Source organism: Pseudochaenichthys georgianus, chromosome 21, assembly GCF_902827115.2.
Source record: "Pseudochaenichthys georgianus chromosome 21, fPseGeo1.2, whole genome shotgun sequence".
In the NCBI taxonomy this organism is placed as follows: domain Eukaryota; kingdom Metazoa; phylum Chordata; class Actinopteri; order Perciformes; family Channichthyidae; genus Pseudochaenichthys; species Pseudochaenichthys georgianus.
In genome coordinates this window covers 1,591,768-1,614,522 of record NC_047523.1, presented here as the reverse complement: position 1 = coordinate 1,614,522, position 22,755 = coordinate 1,591,768, and the positions used below count along the sequence as shown (strand labels likewise).

At 43.0% G+C, this 22,755-nt stretch overlaps 1 protein-coding gene across 1 annotated transcript in view; it reads left to right on the top strand.

Annotated features, from left to right (window-relative positions):
• The first annotated feature begins 3,102 nt into the window (after positions 1-3,102).
• The window catches only part of LOC139435999 (collagen alpha-3(VI) chain-like), a 24,797-nt gene continuing 5,144 nt past the window's right edge, over positions 3,103-22,755 (top strand). Inside the window, exons 1-7 of the mRNA XM_071207122.1 lie at positions 3,103-3,388; positions 12,475-12,589; positions 18,643-19,236; positions 19,956-20,585; positions 20,667-21,254; positions 21,350-21,955; positions 22,346-22,755. The exon at positions 22,346-22,755 is cut by the window's right edge and continues 172 nt beyond it. Of these exons, the coding sequence (XP_071063223.1) occupies positions 12,505-12,589; positions 18,643-19,236; positions 19,956-20,585; positions 20,667-21,254; positions 21,350-21,955; positions 22,346-22,755 (2,913 nt within the window). The 5' untranslated portion in view covers positions 3,103-3,388; positions 12,475-12,504. The remainder of the gene's footprint in view (positions 3,389-12,474; positions 12,590-18,642; positions 19,237-19,955; positions 20,586-20,666; positions 21,255-21,349; positions 21,956-22,345) is intronic.

The following is a 22,755-nucleotide window of genomic DNA, read 5'->3' as shown; positions in this document are numbered from 1 at the left end:
AGGTATGTCACCCTTTATGGCTTCCAACGGCTTCCTACCTCCCCTTTTCCCGGTTCAAGAGAGAGAGGTGGCAGTTCCCTCAGTACAGGGGCATCTTCGGTGAGCCCGCAGAGTCTGGCGTGAAGCCCGGGCAGCTCTTACCCGCACCTCCGCCCGGAACCAGAGGATGGCGGATCGTCATCGACGACCAGCTCCGGATTACCAACCGGGCCAGAAGGTTTGGCTTTCCTCCCGTGACATCCGTCTTCAAACGGATTCTCGGAAACTCACTCCCAGGTACATTGGACCTTATGAGATAGAACGGGTCATCAATCCTAGTGTGGTTAGGCTTAAGTTGCCTCTTGCCTTGAAGGTGCACCCCACTTTTCATGTGTCACTCCTTAAGAGAGTTTCCTGCAGCCCTCTTTGCCCTCCAACCAAACCCCCTCCACCCCCCCGGCTCATCGACAACCACCCGGCCGTCACTGTACGGAGGTTGCTGAAGGTTCGAAGGTGGGGCCGTGGATACCAGTATTTAGTGGATTGGGTGGGGTATGGGCCAGAGGAGCGACAATGGGTTTCTCGCTCGCTGATTTTGGACCCAAAACTCTTGAGACTTTTATGTCCGTTTCCCGGATAGTCCTGGTAAGCCGCCAGGAGGCGTCCTTTGAGGGGGGGGTACTGTTATGTTTTGCATGGGGCTTTTGTTGTTTTTGTGTTTAACTTGTTGTGTGCTCCTTTTACCCCTCACTACTCTGTCTTTCTGTCTCTGCAGGGCTGGTGTGTGACAGGGGGGCGTGGCTGGTTACTCCTGGCTGCATATGAGGCACACCTGTCCCCACTCACTTGATTACCTGCTCTTTAAGAGCCTGGCCCTCACCTCACTTCTCTGCCAGAGTATCTTTCATGCTGTCCCGCGGTCCGGAGTGCCTTTCTGCAGCCTGGAGTCTGTTGTAGTTGGTTTAGGAGTTCTTTTTGAGTTTTGGTCGGAAACGTTTTTCCGCAGCTTTGTTTTTGGTTTACTACGGCCAGCCAAGCTCCCTGTCGTCAGTACCTGCCTTGGATTACCTTGTTTATTAAACTTTTTGAAACTTTATTTTTGTCAGTCTCTGCTTTGGGGTCCCAGTAGTATCTAAACGTCACAGGTGCGCCATTGTTTATTGGTGCTGCACGCAATATAGGCATAGTTCTGTTAGTTTAAGATGATAAGATGTACTTTGTTGATCCAAAATCGGGAAATTGGTTATGAAATAAAAAAATATATATATATTTTTAATTTCTAACTTTTTTTTTTTTTTCCACCATTTTCGGCGCCCCCGATGGGTTGATGCGCCCTTAGCATTCGCCTATACTGCCTATGCCAAGGGCCGGCCCTGTGTGTAACCATTAGCCAATCAGCAACCAAGGCAACTCCCTCCCCCCTTATCACCTGCATCTCCTCCTAGAGCACCATTGAGTTCTTTGTAACTAAATGTCTCTCAGAGGGGCGTGGGGAGGGGCTCCTTGTTTTCATCTAAAGTAACAGACAGAGAATCAGCACTTTGGAAACAGGGCAGAAACAGAAGGGATTATGGGTAATGCTGCAATGATCTGTATAAAAGAGAGAAAGACAACATGGCATTGTTCTCATGTATTCACTTTCCTTTGAACTCTGGTTTGGACTCCTGAGATAAATGAGCTGTTAAGTGCTCTTTTATGTGAAAGGGATAGTTGCGGTGTCTGTCTGCCGTTTGGTGCCAGCAGGTGGTCTACAGTGGGTCCATGGAGGAGGTCCAGGTGGTTGTGTGGGTAATATAACATCTTAGGTCATGGGGACCATAAGTGTTGGGTTATTTTTTAGTTCAAAAAAGTTCTGCAAATGTCAAAAGCGGTGGGGGTGGAAGAGCATCATAGTTGAACACAGAGAGCTACTCAGAGCCTCACAAGGTGACACCATGCATGACGAGTCAGGATGAGAACAGGTTGGTTTGCCAGAGGAGTTCTCAGTGGAAACAGCTGCCTGCTGCTGGTCGTAGAATACACAGAAACACAAGATGTACAGACTTTAAAGCATTCTCAAATCAATGTGCTTTAAGGGTCGAAAACGCTCCTTTGAGCTGAGGGGTCTGCAGGGTTCTATGAGGGGCCGTACAGGCATTCATTCATACTGGTCCTCTCACGCACATACATTCTGCTTTTACATACATACATTTTATAATATGCATGTGTGAGGAGAATATATGTATGTAAAAGGAGAATGTATGTTTGTGTGAAGACAATATATGTATGTGAAAGGAGAATGTATGTGTGTGAGAGGACAGTATGAATTACGGCCTGTACGGCCCCTCATAGGATTCAGCAAAGTACTCGTAGGTACTACTCACTACGAGGCTCCTCACTGAGGACGATCTTTAACAAGTCCCTTATACATGATGTCTTACTTTGCATCCTGAGCTGCTCTGGCAACACATCAGCACCACGTTGGAGAATGAATGCTGTAGTTTCAAAGTATCCTTCCTGTAGTAATTCCCCCCAGCTTGAACACTCTGCATCTTTCAAACAAGGCTTATGTGTAGCATGCGGTTTGGATGCTACTCTCTCATAGACTCCTATGCCTATGGAGTGATGTGTTGTCTCTCTAAGACATCTGTAACAGGTGGATTTATCACTCTACAAAAAACTACATTCATGCCACTTTCCGCTCACTCCTCCTCTCATGCATTCACACGTCCACCCTCAGCCAGTACACTTTCCTTTGTGAGATGTGTGCGTGTGTGTACATTGCTTTCATTTGGTGAGATATCTTTCCATCATGTGTCAGCTGTTGATACACCATAACGTCTTGTTTTTAGCAATGTACATCCAAATTGCTAGAATGTTGGAACAAGGACCCCAAAGACGCCGAGGGGGCTACATGCAGAAAGTAGGACAAGCTAAGAGGAAAGTCCTGCTCCAGATGAGTGACATCATCCTACCCAGTGCTCACATCCAGACCAAACAGGGCTATGTGTCTGGTTTGCATTTACTTCTTTCTCCCTCCCGCTCACCCTCTCCTTCCTCTTTTTCTTTTTTCTCTCTCAGTGGGAGGAGGAAGAAAGAGGTGGTAGAAGTCCAACAGTTTGAACGTGTGTCCCTTCCCAGCCTTGATCTCAGCAGCACAGTTCCTCTGGTTTGCAGCCGGGAGAGTGTCTGTCTCTTTCTGTCTCTGACCTTTCGTCCCTTCTCTCAGGACCCTCTCTCTGCTCATCTCTTATCAGTGACCTTATCACCACTCTGCTCAGCCTCCTTCCTCTGGGAGGTGCTGGAAAAGCCAGCAAAGGGGAATTCTCCAGGAGGATAATGACCAAGAGTCCAGCTTGCAGTCATTTCATATAACTGACTTTCATTTTTCTTCAAAAACAAATCCAGTGGAGTACAGCTTCGGCTCAGGGTAAGTTTTAGATATGTGATTTACATCTCTCTTGCAGAACAAGGTTCCGGCTTTCCCTTTGAGAAATGCATGCTTGCTTTATTTCTGTAAGGACTGACCTTGTTTGCACTCTTTGTTGAATGTAAATAGTTTATTGACCACAGCAACGTTTCTAGTCATAACATGTAGCTCGGTTGGTGTCATGCCCTGAACCCTTGGCTCATAGGTGATACATACCAGACGGCGTGCGTTCAGCAGCATGCCTGAACCCTGTACTTTAGTGCTGAGGGTGCTGCAAGGCCAAGAGGTGAGCCACAATGAGGGGGAAGCGAGAGACCTCAGCAGAGCGTGTGGAGTGTATACTCTTTTCTCTTCAGAACTCTGTACATGTTTCTCTTCTTCTGAAGGTCGTGGGTTGGGGAAAGCCTAATCTACTAAAACAAGTAGTTTAAATCTTTAATGTGCTACATCTAAAGTCCTGACTGGGATCCCAGATCAGTGTTATGGGCGGTGGTGGCGAAGTCCATAGGGACTTGGCCTGGCAACTGGAAGGTCACCAGTTCAAGTCCCGGAAAGATCAAGTGCTACCGAGGTGTCCCTGAGCAAGGCACCGTTCCCCACACGGCTCCCCGGGCAGCCCACTGCTCCTCACACTAGGACGGGTCAATGCAGAGAAACCGTTGTGTTACGTGGTACCTGTACTGGGTAATGACAATACGTTGAATCTATCCATCTATCTTAGAGATACGAGTAGTGTCGATGTATGATGCGCTTTCTCTTGTAGAATGTGTGCTTGGAAGCATGGCGTAACGCAACAGACACCTGCCGTGTAAGCTGTATTTTATGTGAAGAGACATTTCATTAATTATCTTTTGAGCACCGTCTCATTATTGGTCCTTTCATTGAGTCTTATTGGGGAACGTTAGAGATGTCCACTTCCACATGTGAGCTGTACGGAGGAGCCGTTGGATTGTTACATGTTTCCACTGCAGCTAGAGCCTGAAACCACACCCTCGCTGACACCAGTGCAGCGCTGGAAAAGTGTGAAGTATAGTTTCCACAATACGGGCCAGAAGAACCTGGAGAACCTTGAGGAATGTGTCTTCCACTGGACAGAGTGGGTGGGGCGGGTTGGTGGTGGGCTGCGCTGTGAAACAAACCAGGTGGAGCCATCAATCTTCCCCGACACACTGTGCGAGCCGCTCAGCGAGTTCAGCTGTGGGGGCGCTGCATGTGTGCATGGGGAGTGGCACAGTATAATGAAATGACATTGGGATTAACTCTCATGACCTTCACACAGTGTTGTGTTTGCACGTGGCCCGTTGCTGTGAGACAGAGAGCATCTTGGTAATGGCTCAAAATCCAAACTTGGAAACGTGTGTGCGCTTCAGAAGTCGTTTGATTTGTTTGAAATATTTTCACATAATTTACTATCAGTGTTACGACGATGCGGCCGTTGGAAGCTCGTGGCTGATATATTATTGGCAGAGCCGCACCGGGAGGATTCTGAAGAAGGATGTTTGGACAGAAATATATAAATCAGCATTAGTGTGTTGTATGACTACTGCACTCTCTCCAGCTCGTGTCCTTTCTCCAGCATGCAGGCAGATGTCTGGAAGGTTGGAACCTTCTTCAGAAAGGTCTTATCTCAGAGAATACTGCATTCAGTCATTGTAGAGTGTTGATTGGTGAAGGTGATACGACCCAAGTTGGCTAACGTGTGTTATAGGGAATAGGTTTTGGAAATGAGTTCCAGAACAGGACCTTAACTCCCTGAGCTGGACCTGCAGGATTACAGTATCTTGGCCCTGGGGCGAGAACACACATCTGCTCGGTGTCACAGGGACTAATGCACTCCAGCTGTGTGGGACTGCCCACAGCGCCCCCCCCCCTCTCCCTCTTTAACTCAGTCATTGATCCTCTTCTCATCGGTGCCACACATGTCACGTCACATCGGTCAGTTGAAGCACGGATTGGGTCTGCAGGCCCCCCGGCCTAAGGTTTGAGCCCCATGTGACTTCAATGATTTCTCCACTTAACATTTGTTAAAGTTTGCAAAGAGATGCCATGCATAACAAAAACATGTATTTGGAATGTATGTATACATACTGAGCTATATAGCAGTTGTTGACATTATAATTGATATGTACAAGATGTCAGTCGGTAATAAAGTATCTGCTGAAGTTCAGCCAATTAGACAGTACTACTGAGCAGAGCGCAGTGTGCGATCTCACACTAGGCTTCTATGAAACACATTCCAACTGCTTGATGTAAACTGTGCACGACAGTCCTTTGCACGAGTAAGCTTGATGTGTAACATCATTCATAAACAATATCACAACAGAGTCAGGCAGAATGTGGCAAGACATTCACTGCGCTGTTTAGAAACCACACATCTCCGGCGTCAGGGCCAAGCACACAGGAGATGTTTAAAGAAACGGGGTTTTTTCTTCACTCAAAACATTTAAAAAAAACATTATAACCCAATACTTTTACTAACTAGACCAATAGAAGAGGTCAACAGAAACTAAATGAACAAACTAACCTCCCATAGTCATGCAAAGGGGACATTTAAAGTGACTTAGCTCAACCTATAGAACACAAGGGGTAATTAGTATCAGAATACAAATAGACACTGACAAAACCCATTTTATATTTCTGCAAATGTGTACACCTGAATGCTACACGCTGGTCATGTCAGCCAATGGCAGCACCACGTTGTGCACATGGACATGTTGGGTGACTGAGCCACGCCTCGTTTCCCATCCGAGCAGGTCTGCGCGCTGTAGCTGGTGACACACACACATACTGACATGGCATCTGTCCTGGTGCTGATGGAATGTTGTGCTGTGAGCTAGTGTGAGTGTGTTTATGTATACGCATGTTTATGAGTGTGTGTGTGTGTGTGTGTGTGTGTGTGTGTGTGTGTGTGTGTGTGTGTGTGTGTGTGTGTGTGTGTGTGTGTGTGTGTGTGTGTGTGTGTGTGTGTGTGTGTGTGTGTGTGTGTGTGTGTGTGTGTGTGTGTGTGTGTGTGTGTGTGTGTGTGTGTGTGTGTGTGTGTGTGTGGTCTTTGCTATAAATGAGTGTGTGAGGTCCAGATGCACACTGCTGTGCTCAGGCAGAGTCTGTCTTGCAAGCTGACAGCTGTAACTGTAAATAAAACCACTGAAGATGTTGTGTATATGTACACAGAGCAGTATGGTGTCCTTACTGTATAACATTCACTGCTCACTACTTAAACACATGTCACTGTGGGGGGTGACTGGATTACACAAAAAGATTCAATGATGACTCAGCATAAAAAGGCACACATTTAGAAAAGACTGGTACAGTACTTGTTACTACTGTCAGTTTCATTCTTTTACAAACAAAAACTTTACCTAATAATTTCAAATATATGGATTAAAGTTTGGAACGATGCAGTTCGGATTCGGTGCATAGCAACATACAAAGCCGGCCCCTCCCCCCAGCGGGGAAAGATAACCTCAGATGTCCTCTCATCTTGGAATGAGTGTTGTCCACATTTGGTGCACATTGTGGTCGCTTCCTCTCGGGTGCTTGCTTACGGCCAGCACCTGGTGACCATGTTGTCATAGAGGTTGTGGCCTAGAACCGTCTCTAGCAGCAACGTTAGTAATCCAAGTACACACTTCTGGTGATGGAGAGGGATTGTTTTTGTGTGAGTCTATCCATTTCTTTGTTTGGATAATCTACCTCACTCTGCCTTTCAGATCAAATTACTTTAGTGTTCTTTTGTACAACGTGTGAGTTCGCTCACACACGTTGTTTATTAATAATGGAATAATTAACTATTTCCATTTACCGCTACATTATTCTTCTACTCCACTACATTTCAGCGGTGTATCTCGTACTATTTATTCTACTACATTTATTTGAATACTTACAGTTACTAGTTACTTTGTACACATAATAACACATATGCTGTATGCTGATATGATATAATGCCATACTGTACTACTGACCTACACAGTATGTACATTATCTTAAACTACTACACTTAAGGCTCTTACCAAAACAGAATGATATAATAACCATGATAATATATGTGAAAAGACACTTTCTGCATAACGAGTATTTTCATTGTTCATACCTGAACTACATGTATGTGATAATACTTCAGTACTTTATATTATTCTGAAACGGGTCATTGGGTAGAATGAGTAGTTTAACTTTTTGTACTTTAAGTATATTTTGATGCTATCTTTTTTTTAACTTATACTGAAGAAGAATTTTAAAATCACGACGTTTGCTTAGTGGAATATTTTAAGACCATAGCATTTGTGAAAGATGTGAGTACTTCTTCCAACACGGGTGAAGACTCTGATCAATCCCAAACAGCTGACAGCTTAAAGAGCCTTCAGCAGCTAAAGAGACGGGTGTTCAGGAGTTGGTGAAGATCAAAAAGGATGCCATACACATGAAGGCTGTTCGGTAACGTTTTGCCATAAGAACTTTAAAGTCCCAAACGGTAATAAATGATTGTGTCACTTTTGTGTAAGTTCCATGCTGTCATTGTGTTGGCTGCTGGTATCAGAGAGAACAGGACTCCTCTGTGCTGCTGTGTTTTCCTCTGGGGCGCTGCGGGGAAGCCTTGGTGTTGACACTCTGGCCAGGCCTGGCACTCTCTGCAGTGGCTTTTGAGTGACCTGAAATCACATGACCATGAGTGGAGAACACAACCATCTGCTGCAGTGTCCAAGAGAGCTTACATGTAGGTCTTCTGTCTGGATAGTGACAGCAATGGGGACTAAAGGGATATATCTGCAGCTTGTTTTACACTTCAATATTCTCCAAGCACTGAACGTGTTTGTCGGATGTGGAATCCTCACAATCTGCTCAGGCTTTTAGAATGACCCTACCCATTTCCCTTTGGAAACACATATGTGATGCAACACGCTGCAGTTTTCTGTTTGAAGTACAGTAACTCCCCTCAGTCCTTTTCTGAATTCCTAAAGCTGTTTGCAAAGTTGTATTTAGTCGGTGCTTTTGGATGAGACTGTTTACAAAGTAAGCATGCATGTTATTGTTTGGAGTTTATTTGGCATCTGCAAAGTGCTGTGTGCATAAACAGCAGACGCAGCAAGTGTAAAGACAGCGACTCCAACAAACTCAACGTCTGCTTTGTTGCATTAAATATGACAGCCATGTGTTTATAATTCATTACTGCTGTGGATTGCTTGAATCAAGCCTCGCTGACCTAGGTTTTCTTATCCCTGTGAAAGGGTCTCTTTGACTCCACAGCAAAACGTATTTTAATTTCAATTGGATTGAAGTGTGCATTTGGCAAGATACATAATCCACAGGAGACAGGCACATGTTCACAACTGAGAGTTAATGATATCGGTATGCATTGTTGGCCCAGATAAAGAATCAGACACAAGGCAAAGTAAGAATGATCAGTTTAGCATGATTCCTCTCTCCTAGTTTATGTTTTAAATTGCTGCAGTGATTAGCTAACTGTGCAGAAGCTAACTGTGTGCCAGACTTCATTTTGTTGGCTTTATATTACTGGCAAAGTTTCTCCTGGTATTCTCTGGGGCAATGTTGGAGGAAACTTACAGTTTAGGAAAACAGTGTTCCAGATCCCTGGACCTGCAGGATACATCTGGGTGGGGGGGTACCCTTGAGCATTCTTGATCATATGTGTGTTGTTTATACTCTAACAGCAACACTGAGTCTGCCTACAGCTTGTCATAAGAGGTTCAAACTCACCATAGACAGCATATTTTTTTTAATTATTGCTGGGTTTCATCAGAGAAAGCACAAATTATAAGGGATATCATTGAAAAAAAAAAATCCTACTTTCCGCTCCTCAGTTTTCTCTTCTCACAACATTGCTTTACTGTAGCTTTGTGGGTTAGTTATATTCCATGAAATAAGCTCATGATTCAAGATAGAAGAAAACATGTGTGTACCTGCAATTTCCACTGGAGGGCATTTCCCCCTGTGTTGTCACGGTTGAGCCGCCATGACACCATCTTCTTTCATTATACATGCACGGTTTTAATGCCAATAAAGTAGAGGTATAGTAAACTACCTAAATTCCCCTTTTTTACTGTGCACTCATTAGTGCTGAGGCTACGCTGTGTGACCTCCAGCAGGCACGCTACCTGTTAAAGCCTCCACACACCAAACTGACACCAACGAACACCAAAGAACACATCCCGACGGAACGTCGCCTCACGTCTCTGCGTCTTGGCCATGTGTCGCACTGGAACACACCGCGAAGACTTCAGCCGACGGCCAAGGCATGTACGAACTGCCCATGCGTGAGTGGCAATAACTCTCCGTACCAGCAGGTGGCGGTAGTGTGTATTCGTCATTCAAAAGAGGCAACATCCGGAAGACAGACTGTGTTTGCCTTCTTAATAGTTTGTTTGGGTCCCTCACTTCAGTTTAGCTTCTCATGCACTGATTCGCTAAGCTGAACAGCCAATCAGAGTGATTTCTTTGGCCGACGGCCCCCCGATTCGACATGATGAATCGGGGGGCCGTCGGCCGAAGAAATCACTCTGGCGGAAGGTGTCGGCACGGCCGAAAAGACACAACGGTGCACGACGTGCACGACGGTGCAGTACACACCAATCTGAGTGGGGCGACACAACGCTTAGCGTCGATGAGCGACTTGTCGCCCTACTCAGAAGAAGCGAATCGGAAGTGAGGGACCCAAACAAACTATTAATAAGGCAAATGTGAGATTCCATTTAACTCCAGTTCTCGACTCAGGTTCGGGAAAGCCCCGTGAGCTTCTCGCTGTAGAGTGAAAATGGAACGCACGATATTTGTTGTTTGTTTATATCACGCAGTCTGTTCTTCTTCTCTCGATTATCTGCCTTCCGGTTGTTGCCTCTTTTGAATGACGTATACACACTACCGCCGCCTGCTGGTAAGGAGAGTTATTGCCACTCACGCATGCACAGTTCGTACGTGCTACTTGGCCGTCGGCTGAAGTCTTTGCGGTGTGTTCCAGAGCGACACATGGCCAAGACGCAGAGACGCGAGGCGACGTTCCGTCGGGACGTGTTCTTTGGTGTCAGTTTGGTGTGTGGAGGCTTTAGAGAGGCTCCTCTGGGACGCTGAGGGCTGCTTACCTCCCTAACCCTAACCCCCTCCCCCCTTTTATGTTATATATCATTCTTAACATGCTTGGGTGTAAATCTTTCCAAATGTCAGAGAGAAGGGGTGAGTCAACCACTCACTTTGTGTTTGGGTTCATTTAAGTGGCTCTTGGTATTCTGAGATCAGCGTTTTACAGTTTTAAGTTGACTTCAGTGTAATTAAAATGTAATTTCTCTGGCTGCTCTTGGGCCGCGACACACATTATCACCTCAGGGTGGTGGGAAATGTAATAGGTGTGTATGTGTGTCTGTGTCCTCTTGACTTTCTATCTTTGTGAGGACCAGCATGAGGTGTTGACCTAGTGATGGAGGAAGTATATCCTTACTTCTAAAATGGATGTTTGTGGCAAGGGTATTGATTAGGGTTAGGGTTAGAGTGATCGTGTTCACTTGGGGAACGTTCAGAGTCTTTAAGTACATAGTGTCAACATGTGAATCACCATATCTATCAAGATCCGATTTTATAACTAGGACATGATGAGTGAGTGTGTGTGTGTGTGTGTGTGTGTGTGTGTGTGTGTGTGTGTGTGTGTGTGTGTGTGTGTGTGTGTGTGTGTGTGTGTGTGTGTGTGTGTGTGTGTGTGTGTGTGTGTGTGTGTGTGTGTGTGTGTGTGTGTGTGTGTGTGTGTGTGTGTGTGTGTGTGTGTGTGTGTGTTTGTTTGTTTTTTAAAGCAGATGTCTGATGAGGTCTTTTTTGTTTGCAACTTGAAATGGAAGGTTACACAGAATAGAATCCTATTTGGGTAAGAGATAGATTAGATGTTTGAAATATTCATGGCTAAATAATTATGTACAAAAAACTGAAACATTCACAGGTATGCATACTTTCTCGGTAGCGATCCATTTGGGACCTTCCCTTCATTTCCTGTGACAATGCTTAACATCACAATGAGGGGAAATCTGAGTGAAAAGCAAACACACACCCGGCTGTAAAACTGGACTTTCCATTCCAACTCCCCTCTTAAAAACAGTTTACTTTGTGAGTTGGAAAATCAAGTCTTTGCCAAGCAAAGTTAATAACTAAAGCACATTGGCTGGTAGCTTTTTTATCACCACAGCTTTCTGATAGGCCATCGCTTGCTTCAGCTCCCTCACTTACAAACCAAAACCAAAAAGCGCACTTTATACCATGTTTTCAAACTTTAGTAGAATGGACATGCTTTCTTGTTAAAGTGAAAAAAGCTTATCACAGTGTGACTCAATAAGGACATGGTAACACTTGCAAATACCGACAGGAGATGTGTGGTGTGTCAAGATTAGATGTTGCACTCCAGGCCAAAAATGTTACTTAATGTTGTGTGTTACTTTTCCAGAAGCAGTGTATCGAAAAGCACAACTGTTGTAGTAGCATATCCCTATCCCAAAGCCGTGACACCAAACCACTCCAGAAGTATGTGGAAGTATGGTAAAGGGAAGCTTAGTTTTTATGACGGATTTGTTTTAAACAAACCTATGGATATATGCGTTGTAATATGCTTACAGCCCTGTACAGTTATAGTTATAAGCACTAATTAATACTGATATTGCTATATAAAAAAAATCAACACATCATAAAGCATTTGAAAAAAAAGGTCAGATATCCTAATGCTTCATAATTACTTGTCACTCACTGAGGATCAAAGTGTACTACAATATACAATTTCAAAAACACTTTATAATCATTTAAGATATGCAGCATACTATTACAAAGTATTATAAGTAGTCTTTTTTCATAATATGCTTGCAACGAAAATGTCGGTTAGCCAGAAATAATTATGATACCATAACACAATTAAAAAAGGTAATCTTTTGTTTTAAAGCATTCTGAATAAGTATGATTGCTTCTAACTAATCCTACGGTGCTAAAAGCAGTTTGAGTTCATAATGCTTAATAAACGCAGTGAAAATAATATTATAATAATAATTTACAAAAGCAGTTTTTGTGGCTATTGTTTAAGATTCATATCATGTTTGCTTCTGATTTCCCAGGCGTCCCCTTTGCTGTTTAGGTGCTAGAAGATGAGGGGGCATCAGGTGGTCCCGCTCTGTGTCCTCTTGGGCGTCCTGTTTGGAGGACTCCTCCCCAACCTTGAGGCTCAGGAAGGTAAGTCCATGTAAATCATCTCAGCCGCAGTCAGATCATCTGTCTGCTTGGTCATTGTCATGTTTGCTCATCTCAAATTAAATGATCTGCACCAGTTCATATATTCCGAAATGAATTGCTTCAGAAAAACCCATGAATGTTGTTACAACACTTTTCTAATGAGCGTTGTTTTCTAAATATTAGGGATGTAACGATACCAAAAACTCACGGTACGATAATATCGCGATAACAAGTACACGGTACGGTATTTATCGCGATATTGAATAATAAAGAAAATGGAAAATGTTTCTTTATTACATAACACATCAGATTTGTACAGCATGTTAGGAGGATAGCAGTATTTTAAAGTGTCAAAAACAAAGTGACAGTAACAGACTGGAACAAGAACACCAGTGTGTTTGTACCTATCGTAGCCTACTACCAAACAAAGTAGGCATTTTCTTTGTGCCACTGAATCTCACAAATAAACAAGGACATTTAATAATCAGACCCTGCAATAAAATAAATCAAGTTTCACTTTAGTTTTCAAGTAACTCAACTCAAACTCACGAGTCACTCACTCAGCATCATCAGACAGGTTTTTAGGAATATGAGAATGTCCACATTTCCAGGTATTTATAAGCTGGGATGTTTGGGCGTTTACAATATCCCCTGCTCTGGAAACAACTCTCTCGCTTGGTACTGATGTTGCTGGGACAGCAGTGGTCGCCTTAACCGAATATTTAATTTATCAATGACGGAAAAATCTGAAAGCAGTCTCAGATTAGAACAAACTCGGAACAGCGCCAACGTTTCCCCGCAGCGAGGCTCTGGTGTTATGCCGTGTTATGCATGCCCTCCAAAAGGAAATGATATAGTTTCCAAACCGTACTTTGCCGTAAAGATCAACACATGTCTGGGAGGTTTTGCGTAACGGTACGTCCACACAGCAGCTTCAGAAGCAACTTCCACCGCTTCCAACGCTTCTCTGCCCATTGACTTTGAATGGGGATGACGTCATTTTGCCTCGCTTTTCGCCAAACTGCATTGTGGGGAAGCGAAGCGAAGATTTCCAGGATGTCCAGGATCTCCAGGATTCAAAAGTTGAGCAATGTTCAACTTTTGAAGCTGAGCTGGAAGCGCCAGCCAATCAAACACGTTTATGCAAATCTGACAGTAGAAGCGCTAGCCAATCAAACCGCGTGTAAGCAGGGAGAACCAGACCGCAGTTCATTTCCTCATATTCCAAACGAGAAATTACGGTAGCAAATCACCCGGTTCTTTACGACCAGAACTATTAACGGGATACAAACCGGAGGAACCAGGCATGGAGGGAGGTGGCAGAGACAGTGGGTGAAACTGGTAGGTTTTCGCCTGTTTGGGGAGTTTATATATATATATATATTGCTCGCATAAAATCCCCGGGTTTTTTTGCTTTGTATGTCGGGGGCGGGAGATTCATGTGATTGGTTGTTGGTCGCATTGCTCGCAAAAAATCCCCAAGCTGTCAGACACGCCCAGATCCAAGATTTTCAAGATTTTTGAAAAGCTGCTGTGTGGACGTACCGTACGCCGTGTGCGCTCCCGCGAGGTGCATGCACACACGGCATAACACCCCCCCCCCCCCCGTTGAACTGTTCAGACCCGACGGGTAATAAGGGATTATGACGGACATTTTACGATCCTGTCTGTCAAAATGACGGACAGTGAAAAACGCCACCTCAGTGGGACGGAGAGATATGCTTTGGCCATGGGTGACAGCAGTGGGTCAAACTGTGCATTGTCTCTCCACCACTTCAAAAACAATACAGTTTTTGCCAAGAAGGTGAGGCTTATTGACAGGGCGAGATATACATATACTGTTGGTACTTGTCAATGTCTCTAGGTGTGTACATGTAGCCCTGTAAATACGATGTCCTTTTGTGTTCTGTTGTTTTATCTTCATGTTGTAACCTACTTGCTGCCATGTTGGACAGGACTCTCTTGAAAAAGAGATCGATGATCTCAATGGGACCACCTGGTTAAATAAAGGTTTAAAACAAAAAAAGTGTTTTAAAAAAAAAAATTAATAATAAAAAAAAAATCGCAGTAGATTTTGTCAATCTCATGACGGTATTGGGACGTTTATTTACCGCGATATTTGGTATATCGTTACATCCCTACTAAATATTAATCATTGTGAGAATTAAATACATTTGAATTCAAAATGTGTTTCTCAATATTGTACAACATGTAGAGGCCTCGTGGGTGTTAGAATTCCAGTTAGATGCCCTTGATAAACAAAGCAGAATGATGCTGTCAGGCCCGGACCGGCTTCAGCCTGGATTATCTGATCCGCACACAGTTCACCAGCGCTTCTGGCAGCCGCTCAGCCGATGGTGCGGCCCAGGTGGTGGTGGTGTTGACAGACGGCCTGTCCCAGGATTACGTAGTGGAGCCGGCCCAGGTGCTGCGGCTGGCCGGCGTGGAGGTGTTGGCGGTTGGAGTTCAGGATGCGGTTGACTCAGGGATATGGGGAGCCAGCCCCACAACACTCATGTATTCAGTGTAGACACTTTTATGACTTCACGAAATATAACTCAAGATTTAGTAGTAGGGCTTTGCGACGCAGTGACACGCTCGGGGTGGGTGGGGGGTCCTGTGGCAAACGAGGCCCCCTTGGGCTGGCTGGAGGAGGGACAGGTAATGAAATGGGACCAGTGTCACTACCATTACTAATATGTCTACATGTGCAGGACGAAGCTGCTGCATATGTGGCCGTGACTGGATTTGATTATTAACACAATCAATATGTTTAACCACAATAACCTTTCACCATCCGACTGCGGAATTAACAACACTTGTTTTGTCTTATCACACTTAATATGTCCCTAATGCTTTAAGAATCACAATAAGAACCGCATGTGATTGATATTCCTACGGCATCTTCAATTGGAGTGTAAACTGATACATATGCCTGTGCAAAGACATAATGAGCATGGCTTGAGAAAAACATATATAAGCAAAGGGAAACATCTTTCCAGGTGCTTTAAAACCTGGTATATATGTATGTTATATGTTATGTGTTGGCATCAAACACCTTTTTTAAGATAAAGCCTTTTTGTATTCAACACAGTTTTGGGTTAAGGGACACAATACAGAGAGTAGGAAATACAATTGTTACATTTAAATACTGACACCTCAGACTTTTTGCTGCCCAGAAAAACCGTTGAAGAAAATGGACTCCAGGATGACATCATATCTCAAAATCAACCAATGAGCTTTTAACAATAGCTAACCATGCACCACTGCTTATGTGTCCTGCCTTATGTTTGTTTTTATCCGTCACAATGGCTATCTGTGTAAGATATGTTCATGTTGTGTATTTTAAACAGAGATGAACCTGCTCGGACTCATCCTTGACCTACAGAAGTACTTTGAGAATATGTGTTAGGTAGAAATGATACGTAACAATAGATAACCATACTGACAATCATACATGATTCCTAATAAAATCAATTGAAAACATCTCTTATATACAAATGTATACTAATTTATATTAAATCATGTACAATATTCTCAAGTACTGTAAACTTGTAGGCACCAAGGATATGCCACAGGGTCATGACTGGTCACTTTACCTGAGGTCCATAACAAGAGTCTGCATGGGGTGGCTGAACACAATGGAGATGATAGAAGGGACACATCACACAGAATATCCTCCTCCTTTAGACATGAGGTTGTAATACTACCCTTCGATTCTTAATTTATTTTGTTCTGACTTCCAAAAAATGTCTGATCATTTATAGATGTTTTGGTTCTTGTCCCTTTGCAATCTTTTATAATCAAAAATTATCATAAAAGTTACATTTAATCAGTAATTTAACAATCCTACACGTCAAAATTACATATTTTTTTATTCCTCAATCTAGATTATTTGTTAGTTGCCCGGTGTTGCAGTTATCAGCCATATGAAATACTATTCTCTAAAATAATTGAACTAGATGGCATTTGGCCGTTGCTCAAAGTGCCAATAAAAGACTGACCAGCAAGGCTTCTTTTCCAGAAGTCAGGAATCATGTCCTGGGTACAGAATAAAACCACCAGAACTTTAACATTAAAGTCTACCAACCTAAAACTGCTTACAACACGTTCTGGGGATTACATTGAGTAACGGGCAAACGATATTAGTGATGAGTTCATCATGTGTTTTTTGACACTTTGAGCTTCATCAGCAACGGACCATTTAGTTGTACTTTATTGAAGGAAATCAGATGTCTCTTAAACTGTAATTGCTGCTGATTTGCTATAAAAAAAAGTTTTTAGCCACATACAGAATGTGAAGAATTAAATAAACTCATCATATCCCACTGGTTTGATAATGACAAAGTAACGGGGGGGGGGGTCTCCTTGGTTCAGCCTACATGCAGTATGATGTTTTTGCAATGTTTGATTGATTTGTTCACTAAATGTTACTTGACAAATGCTAGCAACACTTCTTTGTTGGATTCTTTGTCCCTGTCTCACCATGTTAACACCTTCACAAGTTCCATTTTGTTTTGTGTTCTCTCTCTCTCCTTAAAGCACAAGAGTCAGCTGACCTAATACTCTTAATTGATGGATCAGAGAACGTTGGAGCGGCAAACTTCCCCTATGTGCGTGATTTGGCTTTGAGAATCATTGAGCGCCTCGATGTGGGCAGGGACACTATTCGGGTTGCTTTGGTCCTGTACAGCGTCGACCCAGATATAAAGTTCTATCTAAATAGTTTTGACAGCAAGTCAGCAGTCGTGGAAGCGGTGAAGGGCCTTGCCTACTCAGGGGGTGATGAGTCTAACTTGGGGGCCGCCCTGGAGGAAGTGGCCGAGAGCCTTTTGAGCCAATCAGCTGGGGGCAGGGCAGACGAGAGTGTGCCCCAGATGTTGATCGTTATCAGTGCTGGGCCATCCACAGATGATACTGGTGCCGGGGACCGGGCCCTTAAGAGGGCCGGTGTTATCACATTCGGCGCTTCGGTTGGGGACGCGGCTTCTGCTGATCTGGAAACAGTTGCTACAGATAAGACTTTTGTCCTGTCAGCCCCTGATTTCAGAGCAGTAGCCAGCATGGGTGACCAGCTGCTCCCGTACGTTAACGGGGTGGTCCAGCGCACCATTATAGTTCAGAATGAGTTCACAGAAGGTATGTAACTTCTCTGTAAATGTTGGCAAGGCATTGGGGTTTTGGAAGGGTACAAAATACAAAAAACCCTGTCGAGTTCACAATAAATGTAATACAAAGTGCAAGGTAAGATATACATAGATGGTAAAAACACATTCAAAGTAATACATTGAAGCTTATCTAAATGTTCTGTCTTCAAAATGTCACTAAGCTACAGCAAATGTTCCAAATCCACAAAGTTAATTTAACCAATTGTAAAGAGAACCAAGACAATGTTTAAAAAATAAAGCTGGATGGACTTTAAGAATAGGTTTTGACATTACACTAGCCACTAAAATATATTATTCGATAGAGCTTAAACAGTTTGAAGTTATACGTTTCTGCGATAAAAAGGGATTCATTAAGTAAATAATGATGAGTGCAAAATGCTTCCTGCTTAATACCGTTGTTGTTGATTTACAATAACAAAGAGACATTTCCAGCAATATGACAATGGTGAGAAAAAACACGTTCAAATAAATCTCCCACGTATATTAGGCTTTGTAAAATTGTGTGGACAGTCTAAACGACAAAGACATCAAAATCGGCTATCACCAATATATATGTATGTTTTAATTTCATTTGATTAATTAATCCATAATAAGACTTAAAACCACCTTTTGTATTCTAAGCTTGATTTATGCTTTCTTTAAAACAGATCTTGTCCATCGGCATTGGTCAAAACATCAAATAAAAAAACGCTCTTGTTTGATTTTGATTTCAAATCTTAATTCATATTTATGAAAATACACAGCTTTTTTTCTTCTTCTCAATGTTAGTTAACAGACTATACTTGTTAGGCTTTTATTATACTTCAGACCTAAAATATGTATTATGTATAACGTGTTGGGAATGCACCAGTATTCTCTTATTAATGTCTTTTCTTTTCTTTTCAGTTTTGGCAGTTGGAAAAAGAGACATCATTTTCCTAATCGATAGTACAATGGGTGCAACGATCATCAATTCTGTGCGTGAATTCATCAAGCGGTTTGTGGAAATCATGCCGATTGGCCAAGACCAAGTTCAAGTAGGCGTGGCCCAGTTCGGCAATGCCCCTCGACTTGATATAGATCTCAACTCCTATGGATCCAGGGAGGAATTAACTGCGGCTTTGAGCTCTATTAAACCAAAACCTGGACAGACCGTTAACATTGGAGCAGCCTTGGACTTTGTGCGGACGAATATGCTGCGGCCTGAGAAGGGCAGTCGTATGAACCAGGGGATACCCCAGGTTTTACTGCTGTTGACCAGTAAAAAGTCCAGTGACAGTGTGGTAGGACCAGCTTTGGCCCTGCAGAGACTGGGCGTGTTGACTCTCGCTGCAGGCTCCAAAACGGCGGAGGTGCCGGAGCTGCAGCAGATAGCCTTTGCTGACAGCGTTGCATTCTATATGAGGGACTTTCGGCAATTGATTCGCAACCCAAAGGCCATAGTTGATGCGCTCTCCACTCTAGCTGGGGTGGTGGTGACTGAACAACCCACAGAACCAGGTACGTTTTTAATAATAATTAAATGAACAAAATAAGTACATATTCATAAAGACTGGATTCTGACCATTAATAGCTCTGAGAATTGCGCAAAATGTGTTGAAAGTTGAAATGCTGAACACAATTTGAGTAAATAATGTTAATGTAACTAAGTGATGACTTGCACCATGTTTTACATGATCAAAACAAGTTAATACTTACACATAAATCAACTTCAGCAGAGAATTAACATAAAGAATAAAGAAATAAGTATTGTTTAAAAAAAAAAAAGATAACTGTACCTGTAAGCAATACGGATGACATAGTTTGATACCTTTTTTTAATACTTCATTTGATACTGATCTTGTTATGGAAGCATTCAGTTGCCTAAAATGCCACCATCACTCGTCCCCTTTCAAAGGATTTTAAAGCAAATGCGTTTTGAAACTATAAAAATTGTTAAAATAGTTGTTGACCTTGAACACGATTGATTGAGATACTGAATATAAATCACAAGTGACCGCATAAAAACGTATGATCTGTGGAGTACGGCTAGCCTTGTGTACGCAAACAATAAGCAGAATGAAAATATAAAGGTGTTACGGATTGCTTTGTAAGCTACATTTTAGTACTGGTCTTAATTATTAGTGCTTCACTAATTGTTTTACATCTTCAAAAGCCTGAAAGTATGTAAGTGGTATCACAAAGAGGATCATTTGTTTTGTTTTTGTGCTTTTTCTTAGTGGTGGTGATAACAACAGTGCGCACTCAAATAGTGGTCAGAGACATTGTCTTCCTTGTGGACGGCTCAACCTACATTGGCAGCAGTAACTTTCCTTTCATGAGAGACTTCATTATCAATGTGGTCAACCAGCTGGATATAGGTCCTGAAAGAGTCCAGATTGGTCTCCTGCAGTTTGCTGACCATCCAAAAATGGAATTTTATCTGAACAGTCACAGCGACAGGCAAGAGATCGTGGATAAAATCTCTCAACTCAGACTCTCCGGAGGCTCAGTTCTGAATACAGGAGCTGCTATGAATTATGCCCTTGACAACATGTTCAGGGTATCAACTGGCTCACGCAGGAAGCAGGGAGTCCAGCAGGTGTTGGTTCTGATCACCGGTGGTCCAGCCCAGGATCAGGTCAAATCTGTAGCCGATAAATTGGCTTTGGCTGGTATTTTGACCTTCACAGTCAGCTCTGGGCAAGCAGATGAAGCGCTAATGAGGAATGTTGCCTTTGTTCCAGATTTGGCTTACCATGAAACAAGCTTCACTAGTTTACCAGCTCTCGCTGAATCAATCATGCCAAAGTTGATAACAGTGGTTGGCGATACAGATACAGTGACATCCGTATTCCCTGATGAACCTGGTGAGTTTTTAATCTTTCTGTTGATATTAATGATTAAATGTGACGTACATAAAGAGTTGACTGATTTCTTTCTTCCCTCAGCTGCTGGAGGGGAAAGGGATGTTGCCTTTCTCATTGATGGCACAGAAAGTGTTCGTGGAGATTTTGAATACATCAGGGATTTTATCATTAAAGTCATTGAACCACTTGACATTGGGATTGACAAAGTGCGAGTGTCAGTGGTTCAACACAGTGAGAGGCCAACACCAACGTTCTACCTGAACACGTATCAAACCAAAGATGACGTAATAAGAGCTGTCAATGGAATGACTCTGACTGGTGGACGAACCTTAAACACAGGAACTGCTCTTAGATTCATGAAGGACACCATCTTGTCTGAAAGGCATGGTAGCCGTTCCTTACAAAATGTCCCTCAGTTTCTCATCGTTTTGACTGGAGGCAGATCTAGGGACAATGTGAAGGATCCTGCAGGAGCGCTGAAAACAGACGGGGTCGTACCATTTGGTGTTGGTGTCAGAGATGCAGACCCGAGGCAGATTGCGGCCATTTCGCACAACCCTTCCTTCGCCTTCAATTTGAGGGAATTCAGTGAGCTTAGCACTGTACCACAAAAGCTCAACAACTACGTGAGCCTTCCAAGGGACGAGCTGACCCTGGTTCTACAGCAAGGTAAGCTAAATGTTTTTCTGAGTTATTCTGTATGAAAAATGTATCTTCCACTGATGTTTTATCAGGCTAACTACATATTATTTGTTGTGTCTTAGTACAAAGCAATGCTGCAAAAAGAGATATTGTGTTCCTACTGGATGGCTCTGATAACACAAGAAATGGATTCCCAGAGATAAAGCTCTTTGTTAAGAGCATAGTGGAGAGCCTCTCTGTCAGTGAGAGCCATGACAGAGTGTCTGTGGTTCAGTTCGCTGATAACCCTGATGTCAACTTTTATCTGAATTCTCACAAGACAAAGAATGACATGCTAAATGCTATAGATAAGTTAAGACACAAGGGTGGGAGACGCCTGAATATAGGGGGAGCTCTCCAGTTTGTGAGGCACAGTGTCTTCACTTCTTCCACGGGCAGCAGAAGACTAGAAGGAGTGCCCCAGATTTTGATTGTTCTAATTGCAAAACCATCCAGTGATAATGTGAGAAGCTCAGCGTATGCCCTTAAAGAGCATGACATTGTGTCAGTGGGGGTTGGAGTGGGAGATGCAAATCTTTCTGAGTTGGAAATGATTGCCTACAAACCTGGTTTCACATACAAAGTCACGGATTTCTCTGAGTTGCCCTCAGCACAATCACAACTTGCTGCTATACTGAACATAACCAAAGAGACTGAGGAAACCATGACTGGAATCACTGATTTATTAGGTAAGAATCTCATGTTTAATTACATGCCTACATTTGGAGTACGATATAATGTTCTTTGTCTTCAGAATAAAATGATGTACTCTCTCCAATACTCCTTAATATCTATCATTAATATTTAAATTAAATTGTTAGTCAAATTACTCATTTAAATATGATGAACGACTACAAATGTTTTGGCACATTTCTGACAAGTTTCTGACATTTTAAGAAAAAGCTAATTTCTTAGGCTTTTCCAGAATGTGAAACTCTTTCAAATGTCTTTCCTTCTGGGCTCAGTTTATTCCTCTGAGCTTCTTTCTTGCTGATGAATCTACTTGAGGCTAAGAAAATCTTGATCGTCAATCGATGAATCCTTTTTCTTTCTATCCATATATCACCTTGTTGACACAGGCAGCAATAAGAGGGACTTAGTGTTTCTCCTTGATGGGTCAGATGAGTCCAGAAATGGCCTACCAGCTATTCGTGAGTTCATCAGAAGAATGATGGAAGACCTGGACATTGCTGAAGATAAGATTCGGGTGTCGGTCGTACAGTATAGTAATGACAACACAGTTTACTTCAACCTGAAAACTCACAGATCAAAAAAAGCAATAATCCACGCTGTCAGAAGTCTCCGGCATAAAGGAGGAAGACCTCGGAACACTGGAAATGCTCTACAGTTTGTCCGAGACCATGTATTTACACCTTCATCTGGGAGCAGACGCCTGGAGGGAGTCCCTCAGATTCTAGTTGTACTGACCGGTGGCAAGTCCAATGACGATGTCTCACAAGCGGCATTAGACCTAAAACAAATCGGTGTT